The sequence below is a fragment of the Oryctolagus cuniculus genome, chromosome 4 (genome assembly GCF_051225735.1).
Source record: "Oryctolagus cuniculus isolate XC-2025 breed Fujian yellow rabbit chromosome 4, ASM5122573v1, whole genome shotgun sequence".
NCBI lineage: Eukaryota > Metazoa > Chordata > Mammalia > Lagomorpha > Leporidae > Oryctolagus > Oryctolagus cuniculus.
Window position 1 is genome coordinate 109874017 of NC_142870.1, and position 12617 is coordinate 109886633.

Sequence of the window (12617 nt, forward strand, 5' to 3'; positions counted from 1 at the left end):
GTGAACCAATGGCAAAGGAAGACCTTTCTCTCTGTCTCTCTCTCTCACTGTCCACTCTGTCTGTCAAAAAAAAAAAAAAAAAAAAAAGAAGTGGAGCAGCCAGGGCTCAAATCAGAGCCCATATGGGATACGGGCGTCACAGGTAGAGGCTTAACCTTCTATGCCACAACCACAGCACCAGCCCCAAAGAAGCCTCTCTTTACTGCGGTATACAGCTCTGGATAGCAAGAGGCCCTTTTACCAATAGTACTGTAACTTGTATAATTAACAGCAAGTCCTTAATGTCATCAAATACTGAGGCATTGTTCACATTTCCCTGGTTACCTCGTAAGGTTTTGTTTGCTCGCCGTGTGTACGGTTGGTATATTTGAATCAAGGTCCACATACTGCTCTTGAGCATGTTTCTAGGGTTTCTGTAGGTACCACTTGCTTTTCCTTGCACTGTTTCTGTAGGAGAACCCATGTCATTTGTCCTATAAAGTTTCTATATTCTGAGTTTTGGTGACCATATTGATTGCTTTCCTATAGTGTCAATTTATCATGTTCTAGCTCCCTGATTTTTCTGTTACAGTAAAACCTAGATATGATTAGATAACAAGTGATTTTGGTGGCAAGAATATTTATTGGCAACATTGGGTACTTTCTCCTACATCACATGAAACATGAAACATGTGATGTCTGCTTGTTTCTGTCTTTTCTAATGGTGTGTTCAGGTGCTGTCAGCCTGATCCAGTTTTCAACAAATAGTTCTAGTATCCATTGAAGGTTACTGCCTGGATCCATTGTCTCCTTAGAGGTTGCAATATCATTTAGTACTTCTGCATTTATTATTTTTAAAAAGAACTCTCTTGGGGCTGGTATGTGGCATGTGAGTTAAGCCACCACCTGCAATGCCAGAATTCCATATGGGCACTGGTTCAAGTCCTGGCTGTTCCACTTCCGATCCATCTCCGTGCTAATGCACCTGGGAAAACAGCAGAAGATGGCCCAAGTCCTTGGGCTGCTACATCTACATTAGAGATCCAGATGAAACGCCTGGCTCCTGGCTTCAGTCTGGCCCAGCCCCAGTCATTGTGGCCATTTGGAGAGTGAACTACTGGATGGCAGATATCTCTCTCTTGGTCTCTGAATCTACCTTTCAAATAAAATAAATCTTTCTTAAAATTTGAAAATTAAAATAAAATTTTAAAAAAGAAAACTCTAGGCCAGTGCCGCAGCTCACTAGGCTAATCCTCCATCCGTGGCGCTGGCACCCCGGGTTCTGTCTCGGTTGCTCCTCTTCCAGTCCGGCTCTCTGCTGTGGCCTGGGAAGCCAGTGGAGGATGGCCCAAGTGCTTGGGCCCTGCACCCACCTGGGAGACCAGGAGAAGCACCTGGCTCCTGGCTTCAGATCGGCGCAGCGCGCCGGCGGTAACTGCCATTTTGGGGGTGAACCAATGGAAGGAAGACCTTGTTTCTCTCTAACTGTCTAACTCTGCCTGTCAAAAAAGAAAGAAAGGAAGGAAGAAAGAAGGAAAAAAAGTAAGAAACTCTCCCAGGGCTGGCTGTGTGGCACAGCGAGTAAGCCTCTACCTGTGACACCAGCGTCCCATAGGAGTACCAGTTCGAGTCCCAGCTGTTCCACTTCCAATCCAGCTCCCTGCTAATGGGCCTGGGAAGGCAGCAGAAGATGGTCCAAGTATTTGGTCTCTGCTACTCACAGGGAAGACCTGGATGGAATTCCAGGCTCCTGGCTTCCGACTGGCCCAGCTCTGGCTATCATCGTCATTTGTGGCATGAAACAGCAGATGGAAGATCTCTTTCTCCATCTTTCCCCCTCTCTCTATAACTCTGCCTGTCAAATAAATAAAATACATCTTTAAAAAAAGAAGGACTCTTCCTTATCATCTATTGGTAGCCTTAAAGTATTTTTTTTAGGAAAGGCAGGATATTTGATTTTTTTCCACCTTATTTATCAGTTTTGTAATGATGAACATCCTCCAAAACTGGACAAAGAGTTGTTGTATTATTCTTATGAGAGATTTTAGCATATTTTATGTGTTTCAATCATTTACAATTTGTTTTTAACTCAAAATGTCCCAATTTTTGCAGGGCCATGTTTTTCTTCCTTAGAGACTGAAGACCCACAATCATATAAGCAGTCACTTTCCCACTTAACTGAGGGCTGCTTTCCAGAACTTATGAAATGAGTCACCAGGGTACTTGAGTCTGGCATTGTAGACTAAAATGAGTGTCTCTTTACCATTTCTTTCTTTTCTTAAAAAAAGATCTATTTATTTATTTATTTGAGAGGCAGAATAAGGGAGAGACAGACAGAAAGGTCTCCTATCCACTGGTTCACTCCCCAAATGGCTGCAAGGGCCAGAGCTGAACTGACCTGAAGCCAGGAGGCAGGAGCTTCTTCTGGGTCTCCCACGTGGGTGCAGGGGCTCAAGCACTTGAGCCATTTTCTGCTGCTTTCCCAGGTGCATCGGCAGGGAACTGGATTGGAGGCGGAGCAGCCCATATAGGAGGCCGGCACTGCAGGCGGAGGCTTAACCTGCTACACCACAGCTCAACACCTGAGGGCTCTACTTTCTACCAGGAAGCCCCACAATCACAAAGTTTGGTTGAAATGATCTCAGCCTGGGAAATGTTACCTTCCCAGGACCTGATAAGCCCTCCTGAAAATACAACATCTGCACCTTTCTGAATCCTTAAAATGGAAGTAAATGAATAAAATGCACGTAAACCCACAAGGACCCAAACAGCACAAGGGACGAGGACAGAGGGAAACGGAAGACTGAGGCCTAAGTGAGGCCCAGTGCAACAGCCACACTCCTGAGTAGTGCAGGAGCAAGGGAAGTGACCGGAAGCCAGCCACTGCTGCCTGTCTGAGCTCACTGAGAGAGATCTAGCGATCAGTGGGAAAGCTTGACATGAAGCAGTGGTAAACGGGCAAATAGGAAGCTGAGCAACATTTTTCTCTTTACAGGTATTTATAACTAGGAAAAACAAAAGGTTATTCAAGAAAGGAAAAAGTGTAATACATTATTTGTCTCTGTGCTGTGGATAAAATTGACATAATCTTAATAACGTAACCACTATTAACCAAAAAGTGATATATAACTACATTGAGAGATGAGGCAAGGTAAGGAGTGTGTGTGTGTGCACGCGCATGTGAAAGAGTTAAATTTTCATCTTCCAAGTAAGAAGCCCTTTAGATAAATTGTAAAACACTAAAAACTTTAGAAACAGCAGTTAGGCTACATTACAAGAGATATCCAAAAAGTATGTGGAAAATGAACATTATTAAAAAACATGAATTTCAAAAACATTTTTGCACCAAAAAATGACCTTTTAATTCCATTTTATCCATAAACTTTTGAAAGCACTCTCATATATAGAAATCATGGGGGCAAATGTCAGAAGCAATAGCTAAAAATATGACAGGTATTTAATTCCTGGGGATTGGGAGTCTGGAGTGTGAGGGTGGGGGAGGAGACTTCTGTTTTTATTTCTATTTGACATTTTAAATTATGTAACTATGTGCATTTATTAAGATATTTTAAATTAAAAAGTTATTTTATTTCCATGCATCTCTGCTTCAAATAATTCTGCTGCCAAGAAATTAATTTCTGTCATGATTTGGAGCTCTCTCCTTCCCCAAGGTCATGCGAGAGTCCCAGATGGTTTCCTGTTCTCTGGAATATACAAGGTAGGCCTTCAGGTCTCCAGTGCACAAGGTCCCCACGCCTTGTCCAAGCCCCATAACCTCCTCGGTTCTTTGATCAGACTTGGAGAGAGGATCTTTCGTTCCTGCCTGCAAGCTGTAGTCTCTCCCAGCCTCTCTCATCAGAAATACCTTGTCGCCTCTTGGGGCCCTCAATGGAATGGGGCTCCCATCTGCTGCTCCCAGACAGGGAAGCAGGTACAGTTGCTCCTGAGGCTGCAGTCACATCTTCTCCAGCACTTTCCTCCTCCCCCACCTCTCCTCGACCCTGGGAAAGTCAGGAAAACCTCCTCTTCATGCACCCTCAGTAACCCAGAGCCCACTGCTCTAACTGCAGAGGAGCCGGTGAGAGAAGAAAGCATCACAGAGCAGCACGGGCCTGCCCTGGACCCTCTCCTGGGATCTTTCACTCAGGTGACAGCTTTGCAATTTTGTGAAAGTTCATTTTTAAAATTTATCTGAGGGGCAGAGTGACTCACACAGAGAGGGAGAGAGAGAGAGAGAGAGAGAATCTCTCCCCAAATGTCTGTCATATCCTCAGCTGGGCCAGGCTAAAGCCAGGAGCCAGAAACTCCATTCAGGTCTCTCACATGGGTGGCAGAGACCCAAGCACTCGGATGATCACCTGCTGCCCCTCCCAAGCTGCACATTAACAGGAAGCTGGATCAGGAGCAAAGGCTGGTCTTGATCGCAGACCCTGTGACGTGGGATGTGGGCATCCCAGGTGGCGGCTTGCTGTATTACATCGCAGTGGTGGACCTGACATCTTCTCAGTTTGATGTACCATTCTATGTGGAGAAGTCTCCCTGCTGGCAGCCAGGCCTCTCGCGGGAGCCCTCCTCCATATGTCACCCCCCCCCCCAGCCCTGCAGCCGTAAAATGCAACGCAACCTGACATCTGCCTTTTTTCTGTGACATTTTTCTTCGATTGCATTTATGCAATATGTTTATTGTTACAATTCTTATTGTAATTTTGTTTCTCCTCTGTTACAGTCACTCAGTTCACTCCCCAACAAAGGAGTTGCAAGGGATGTGTCCCCTGGCTCCACGAGAGCCAGGTCTAAGGCAGCAGTCTCAGCAGACGCAGTCAGGGCACACTTGATGCTCACTGGGGTGTGCAAAGAACAAAAGAGGACCTCTGGTCCGCTACATGTTGTCTATCGTTCATCTTTGCTTTCTACATTCTCAGACTTGTTTTTTCAGTGATGAAGTGTGTGAACTAAGGTACTTGAAAGTTATATTCTAGGGCAGTGTTGCTCAATAGAAACATAGGGATTGAGCCTCATGTGTAACTTTAAGTCTTACATGCCACAATAAAAAGGGGGGGAATTAAATTTAATAACATATTTTATTATTTATATCGGAAATATTATTCCAACCTGTAATCAGTGTAAAATTAATAAAATATTTTACTTTTTTTTCCCCTTAGTTTTCGAAATCTAGCCTGTAGCTGAGAGTGACAACACATTTGGTTTAGACTAGCACGTGGCAAGTGCTCAGTGGCACGTGTGGCTCTCCGAGCCACGTAAGACAGAGTACTCCGCTGTAACAGAGGTATCTGAGATAAATCTTGTATCTAGAACTGCTTCTGACAACAGAGTTGAGACAGAACTGTGCTGGCCTCGTCTCTGTAGCACACCCGGCACAGTGATGAGAAGAGAACCACGAGTCCTTGATCATCTACTTTGCACTTGAGCACTTCTGTGTCTGTTTCATTCCACTATCTAACCCGCCCTTGATTCAACCAGGTCAAAGGCAAAGAAATGGAGCTCAGGTCACAGATGCAGGGAGAATGCCAGTCGTCATCCAAAGCCCTGACCTGCAGCAGCTTCTTCTGGATGATACCCCCTCGCCTTTGTGAAAACTCCCGAATGCATTGCGGTCACTGCTGTGCAACGGGGTTGCCAGTTGAGAGTGCGGTCACGGAGCAGGCAAGCAAAGTCTGGACCGTGGCAGTCACAGCGCCCTCCTCCAAGCCCCGGGGGAACAACAACAATGCAGATGGTCGGGCCCTCTAGCCTCCAGGTGTACACGCTGATTTCCCAGCCCAGCAGGCTCCTCCTTGGGGCTTCTGGCGGTGAAGTCAAACTGAAGTCGATTAATTAAACACTGTATTGATTGCAGGTGCTCTGGGGGTTTCTAAAAGGGCTAGCTCCCTGAAGTAGCTTCTCTTGAGTTAGTAGCTCATCTTCCCCTTTGCAAGTGTGACACTGAGAACTTGGTCACAGTCCTCCCACACACCCACCCTGATGTCGGCTCCCGCTTCCTTGAAAATCCTACTTCTTGCCTTTCCCAAAAGACAGTCACGGCAAGGAAAGAGAGAGGCCTGCTGGTTTCCAGGTCATGTTGATTTAACACTTCGTCATTGATGCATCCTGGCTGTCTCACTTGTAGATTTTCATTTTTACATCCTGCTAAATACCTTGCAGGGGTGTCGTCTCTCTTCATTAGTGAATGTTAGCGAAGCACGTTAGAGAGGGAAGTGCTGTGTCAGTGCTAAATGTGACCCATCAGGGATCCTCATGCTCTCCTTTGTCTGCACAGGGCTTTTTAGTAGCACACTAACCATGAGAGGGATTTGCACTTGGCAAAAAACTTGGGTAGTCTCCGCTGGATTGCAGATCACTGGAACGCAGGTTCTTGGTGCAGGAGCAATTGCACAGGGCATTTTGCATCACCACACCTTCTGTCCCGGATGTAACAGAGTTTTCTCTGTTGATTCAGAGTGCTGTGATCTGATGAGGGCTGAGGAAAGACTATTTCCTGTGAATTGTGCTGCTTTCGTGGTAGACCCTTAACCTTCCGGGTACGTAGTGAGAAATCCATGGCTGGGTTTTGTTTGTTTCCTTTTTTTGTTCACTGAGAGGGTTACTGAAACAATTGAACTGTGTTTCCAATGTGTCTAGAGTAGGAAAAGACTGGTTTGAAATTACAGCATGTGAAATTAAGTGTTGGGTAATATTTCACTAAGAAAGAATTTAAATACTGCTTTCATTTGCTTTTGTTAACATACTCAGTAAATCTGAGTTTATAAAATGTCTACATAGAGGATCAGGTCCAGAATCCTTATTAAGCTGTTTTATTTCAGCAGCCCATCTCTGCAAACAAAAATAATGTTTTCTTGTAGAATACTGAAGGGTTTCCATTCTTTATTGTTTTCTAATTCTCAGGTATTAACCAGGTGGATATTTAAAACAAGAAACCTGGGGCAGGCATGATGGCTCCTGCTGCTTAGGATGCCAGCATACTATATTAGAGGGACAGTTCAAGTCCCAGCACCTGCGCTTCTGGTCCAACTTCCTGCTAATGCATCCTGGGTTGGCCCCTGGCACCCTTGGAAGAGATCTGGATGGAGTTCCTGGCTCCTGGCTTCACCCTGGCCCAGCCCCGGCTGTTGCCAGCATTTGGGGAGTGAACACAAATGGAAGTGGATGGAAAGTCTTTCTGTCTTTCTCCCTCTGCCACTCTACCTTTCAACTAGATGAAAACAAATTTTCTAAAAAATAAAAAACTGCTTAAAACAAAGCAGATAAAGTTGCAAGTTTCTATTTTGCTTAACAGTGAGGGTTTATGAAAAACATGACTTTTTTGTTAAATTTTTATAGAAACAAAAAATAAACTATAATTCGCAGCCTGAAACTCACTTGATATTTCTTTGCAAATCCACACAGTGGCTGTTAACTGCAAATAATTACAATAGTGTTGCTAAATCCAGACTTCATTGTAAGAACACGGCTTATCATCCTTTATCTTCATTTTCAGTGTAAGAAAATCCTCCATTTATTTTTAATAATCAAAATTCCTCAAGACTCCAGCAGGATCCTCAGTCAATGCAAATTTGCCTAGTTCATCTTCTTCCACTCAACTTGTTTTTCTATAATTAGGTGCAGCTGTCACCAGGGAGCCACGTTCTTGTGGGCAGGTAGCTATGGGTACAGCAGGCAGGCTTCAGTCAAACATTTCCCTTAAAAACATCTCTCCACGTTTCTCCTCATTTCCAGTGTGACTGGTTCTGTAAAGAAGAATTTGTTTGCTACCTGGCAGGTGTCTCGCTTGTCACTGTTGACCCTCATCCCTCCCTTACAGCTCCTTCTTCAGGTTCATTTAGTGAGAGACATAAAGGCATCTCTAAAGAATGTCTCATCGGGCCAACTTTTAGCCTGCATACATGATATTTCTCTTTATAGCTTCCATATTTTTATCAAGACATATCCTCATTTCAAAATGTAGTTATAACACTGCTAAACACTTGGCAAGACCGTATGATAAGTATAATGACAAGACAAGCTTCAGAATAATAGAGTAAACACCTTCCACGTCCTCCCCTGTATATGTATAATCTTTACATTGCCTTTCTCTTCAGTGTTTGATAGAAATAGGACAAACGGAGGTGTTTTTCCTACTTCACACGCAGGTAACCCGATCCTTCAAGCCCTGTCACCAGAATGTGTGGGCATTTCACCTCACCCACAGCCAATCAGTTCCCCAGCTGTCACTGCCTGGGAGCCCACAGTTTAACTCCATTCCGACTCTGCCCACCTGGTAACAGCGTCAGATCCCACAGGTTAAGGGCTGTGTCCCACAAGACCGCGCCCTCTCCCCTCCCCCCATCAGATGCCCATGCAAAGGCCCAGGTTATGACCTGTGCTTCTGGCCAACTGGCCATGAGTCAGGGATCCCACAGCCCCTCCCCGGGTTCCGTGGATGTGCTGAGCCACACACAGAAGCCAGGGGAACGCTTCCTTCCATTCGCCGGTTTGTTATAAATCATGTAGCACATACCACAGAGATGCAGAGGGCAAAGTGTGTGGGAAGGGGCATGGAGCCCCAGTGGTCTCTCAGGGGTGCCACTTTCTAGGAATTTCTACATGTTCAGTGACCCAGAAGCTCTCAGGACTCTGTCCTTTTATTTTTTTTTAATATTTATTTCATTTATTTGAAAGACAGAGTTACAGAGAGAGGTAGAGACAGAGAGGGAGGTCTTCCATCTACTGGTTCACTCCCCAGTTGGCCGCAACAACCAGAGCTGCTCTGATCCAAAGCCAGGAGCCAGGAGCTTCTTCTGAGTCTCCCATGTGGGTGCAGGGGCCCAGGAACTTGGGCCATCTTCTACTGCTTTCCCAGGCCATAGCAGAGAGCTGGATTGGAAGAGGAGCAGCTGGGACTAGAACCGGTGCCCATATGGGATGCCGGCGCTTCAGGCCAGGGCTTTAACCTGCTGTGCCTCAGTGCTGGCCCCGTCCTTTTAGGTTTTTATGGAGGCTTCCTCACAGAGGTGTCATTAGCCAGTGGTGATCAACCCAATCTTCAGTCCCTTTGCCCTCCCTGGAGGTTGGGGGTAAGGCTCACACTGTCTTGGTCTGTTGTGTGCTGCCATAACAGAATACCACCAGCCAGGTAATTCATAACGAGGAGACCTTTATTTTTCACAGATCTGGAGGCTGCAAAGTTCAAGGTCAAGGTGCTGGCATCTAGTGAGGGCCTTCTTGGTGTGTCATCCCAAGGTAGACTGGCAAAGAGAAGATGAGAGAGAGCAAGAGGGGGCCAAACTCCTCTTTTTACAAAGGAACCCACTCCCAAAATAATATACCGACTGCTGCGATAACCACATTAATCCATCCACTCTACCCCCCTGGTCTAATCCCCTCTCATTAGGCCCCACACCCTCCAACACCATTGCATTAAAGATTACTTTCTACCTGCTTTTTGGGATATGTATTCAAATGATAGTGAATGCATTGGCAGCCAGCCCCCATTCTAAATCCATCTGGGGGTCCCCAGCCACCAGTCATCTCATTACCATGCAAAACACTCATCACTCCAGAGATTCCAAGGGTTGTAGGAGCTGTGTGCCAGGAAACTAGGACAGAGACCAAATATATATGCCTTCCTCTATTGCAATATCAAAGGCATGCTGTATATTCAGGCTTTCTAGCACCCATTCTATTGTTGCTATGTTCGTAGCAATTATTTTCAGATCTGAGTACCCAATGTTTTAAACCATCTAAATCTTTACTATGAAAAGAATTTCCAGAGAATTTTAGCTTAGCGGCTAAGATGCCTGCATCCCACACTGGAGTGTCTGGGTTTGATTCCAGCTCCAGCTCCTGATTCCAGCTTCCTGTCAATGCAGACTCTTGAAGTCAGTGACGATGACTCAAGTAACTGGGTCCCTGTCACCCAAATGGGGGACTGGATGGCAATCCTGGCTCCCAGCTCTGGCCTTGGCCCAGCCCAAGCTGTTGAAGGCATTAGGAGAGTGAGATAAAGGGTGGGAATGCTCTGTTTGTTGTTTTTCTCTGTCTCTGTCTCTTTGCCTCTCAAATAAACAATTAAAATTATTTTTTAAAAAAAGAATTTCCCTAACATCATTAAATGGATAAGAAAAAAAACTAATATTAACAGTATTTACTTTGGGGGCCCGCCTTGTGGTGCCTTTCAACTGAAACCTTTTTAAAAAACAACATTTACTCTCTAGAAGAGACATCTGCACTCTGGGTTTTTTGTTTTTTGTTTTTTGTTTTTTGTTTTTTTTTTGCAACACAGTCCGCAATGAGCAAATAGAAATGGTGTAAGTGCCCTCCGTTGATGAATAAAGAAAACGTACAAATACGCAATGGGGTACCACTCAGGGTATCTGAAATACCATCCTTTGCAACAACATGGATAGGAGTGGAGTTCATTCTGTTAAGTGAAATAAACCAAATGAGAAGGACAAGTACCACACGCTCTCAGCCATGTATAGAGTCTCAGAAAGTTGATTTCACAGAAGTTGAGAGTAGAATGGGGGTTACCAGAGGCTGGGTGTGGCAGTGGGTGGGGGAGGGGGAAAGCTTGATTAATACTATGACGTTATTAGAAGAGGAGTAGGAAGTTCTGCTGTCCTGTTGTACACCAGCGTGGCCACCGATCGTTATGGTATGCTGTGTATTTGTACCTCTCTTTCTCTCTCTCTCTCTCTCTGTCTCTCTCTCTCTCTGGCTTTTCCTCTCTCTGTCTGTAACTGTACCTCTGAGATAAACAAATAAAATCTTAAGAAAAAAGAAAAGAAAAGAAAAGAAAAACCCCATTCCGCCCTTACAGGCCGGTGACAAATGCTAAGTGACAAGAGGGGCTTCTTCCTGGGACACGTCGTGTCCCCACGTCTTCTGAGTTAGCTGGGTCAGGAAGCTCTTCCAGAAAGCAAAGTCTCGGGCCCCCAACACAGATGCGCTCTTGAAGGGGGTATGGGATAGGTTCAACTTATCCCTGCCTGAGGCCAAAAGCTGAGTCTTCAAGGGTTAGTGGGACAGCCTCAAGATGGCCAAATCCAGGAGAAAGGCTTCTGGTGGGGTGAGAGAACTGAAAGAGGAACAGAAAGTGCCGAGGCCGCGGCAGGGCTGCAAAGGGCAGTGGTCTGGGCGTGGGGCATCAGGGACCCCAGAGCCAACAGACACGTGAACCAAAAGCCACGGAGGCCAGCAGGCAGCTGGATGAGGGCCGGGAGGCATGGCTGGTGAGCCGGGTGGCAAGGGAGCCCGGGCACCGGGGAGAGCGCAGGAGGAGCTGGAAGTCCAGCCAGCCAAGCCAGGGGTGGAAGAGGGAATCAGAGTGGGATGCAGCAACTGCACGGACCCAAATCCAGAGAGGCCTGCTGATCCTGGGGTCAGTTCAGGGCCTCCAGCCCCGAGACGGGTCAAGTCTGACACTTGCTGACACCTGGTGATGGTCAATGCTGGGCTTCTCATGCGATTTCTGCCAGGCTGCCGGAAACGCTGGCCCAGCCTTGTGGGGCACATGGCACCCACATCCATTTGCCTCTCTCTCTCCCTTTCAAGATTTATTTATTTATTTGAAAGTCAGAGAAAGAGAGAGAGAGAGAAAGAGAGGTTCGCTTCTCAAATGACAGCAACAGAAAACCCTTTTCACCAAGATGGCGCCGAAGGCGAAGAAGGAAGCTCCTGCCCCTCCTAAAGTCGAAGCCAAAGCGAAGGCCTTGAAGGCCAAGAAGGCAGTGCTGAAAGGCGTCCACAGCCACAAGAAGAAGAAGATCCGCACGTCCCCCACCTTCCGGCGCCCCAAGACGCTACGCCTCCGACGGCAGCCCAAATACCCTCGGAAGAGCGCCCCCAGGAGAAACAAGCTTGACCACTATGCCATCATCAAGTTCCCCCTGACCACGGAGTCGGCCATGAAGAAGATAGAAGACAACAACACACTGGTGTTCATTGTGGATGTCAAGGCCAACAAGCACCAGATCAAACAAGCTGTGAAGAAACTCTATGACATTGATGTGGCCAAAGTCAACACCCTGATCAGACCTGACGGAGAGAAGAAGGCGTATGTGCGGCTGGCTCCTGACTATGATGCTCTGGACGTTGCCAACAAAATTGGGATCATCTGAACGGAGTCCAGCTGGCTAATTCTAAATATATGTTTTTTCACCATAAAAAAAAAAAAAAAATGACAGCAACAGCCAGGGCTGGGCTAGGCCAAAGCCAGGAATCAATAGCTTCTTCTGGGTCTCCCATGTGGGTAGCAGGGGCCCAAACACTTGGACCATCTTCTGCTCATTTCCCATTAGCAGAGTGGGAAGTGGAGCAGCTGGGACACAAACTAGTGACCATATGCGATGCCAGCATCACAGGTGGCAGCTTCACAACAGTGGCCCATCTCTCTTTTTCTCTCTTTCAGTGTATTTATTTAAAAGGCAGAGTGCATGTGAGAGAGAGGTTTTCTCTCCCCTGGTTCACTCAGCAAATGACCACAATGTCCAGAGATCTGCCAGGCCAAAGCCAGTAGCCTAGAACTCCATCTGGATCTCCCACATGGGTGGCACAAACCCAGGTACACAGACTCTCTGCGGCTGTTTTCCCCAGGCACATCCGCAGGGAACTGGATTGGAAGTGGAGCAGCCAGGACTAGA

General features: G+C 46.4%; 1 protein-coding gene across 1 annotated transcript; it reads left to right on the plus strand.

Moving 5' to 3' along the window:
• Window positions 1-11601: 11601 nt before the first annotated feature.
• On the plus strand, window positions 11602-12170 carry LOC108177974 (large ribosomal subunit protein uL23). Its single transcript, XM_017346913.4, has one exon. The coding sequence runs from the start codon at window positions 11625-11627 to the stop codon at window positions 12093-12095; it is 471 nt and encodes a 156-aa protein (XP_017202402.1). The 5' UTR covers window positions 11602-11624; the 3' UTR covers window positions 12096-12170.
• The last annotated feature ends 447 nt before the right edge of the window (window positions 12171-12617 follow it).

What these genes read in the sequence shown, in the direction of transcription:
- LOC108177974 (XM_017346913.4), top strand. Translation starts at nt 11,625, where the DNA reads ATGGCGCCGAAGGCGAAGAAGGAAGCTCCTGCCCCTCCTAAAGTCGAA.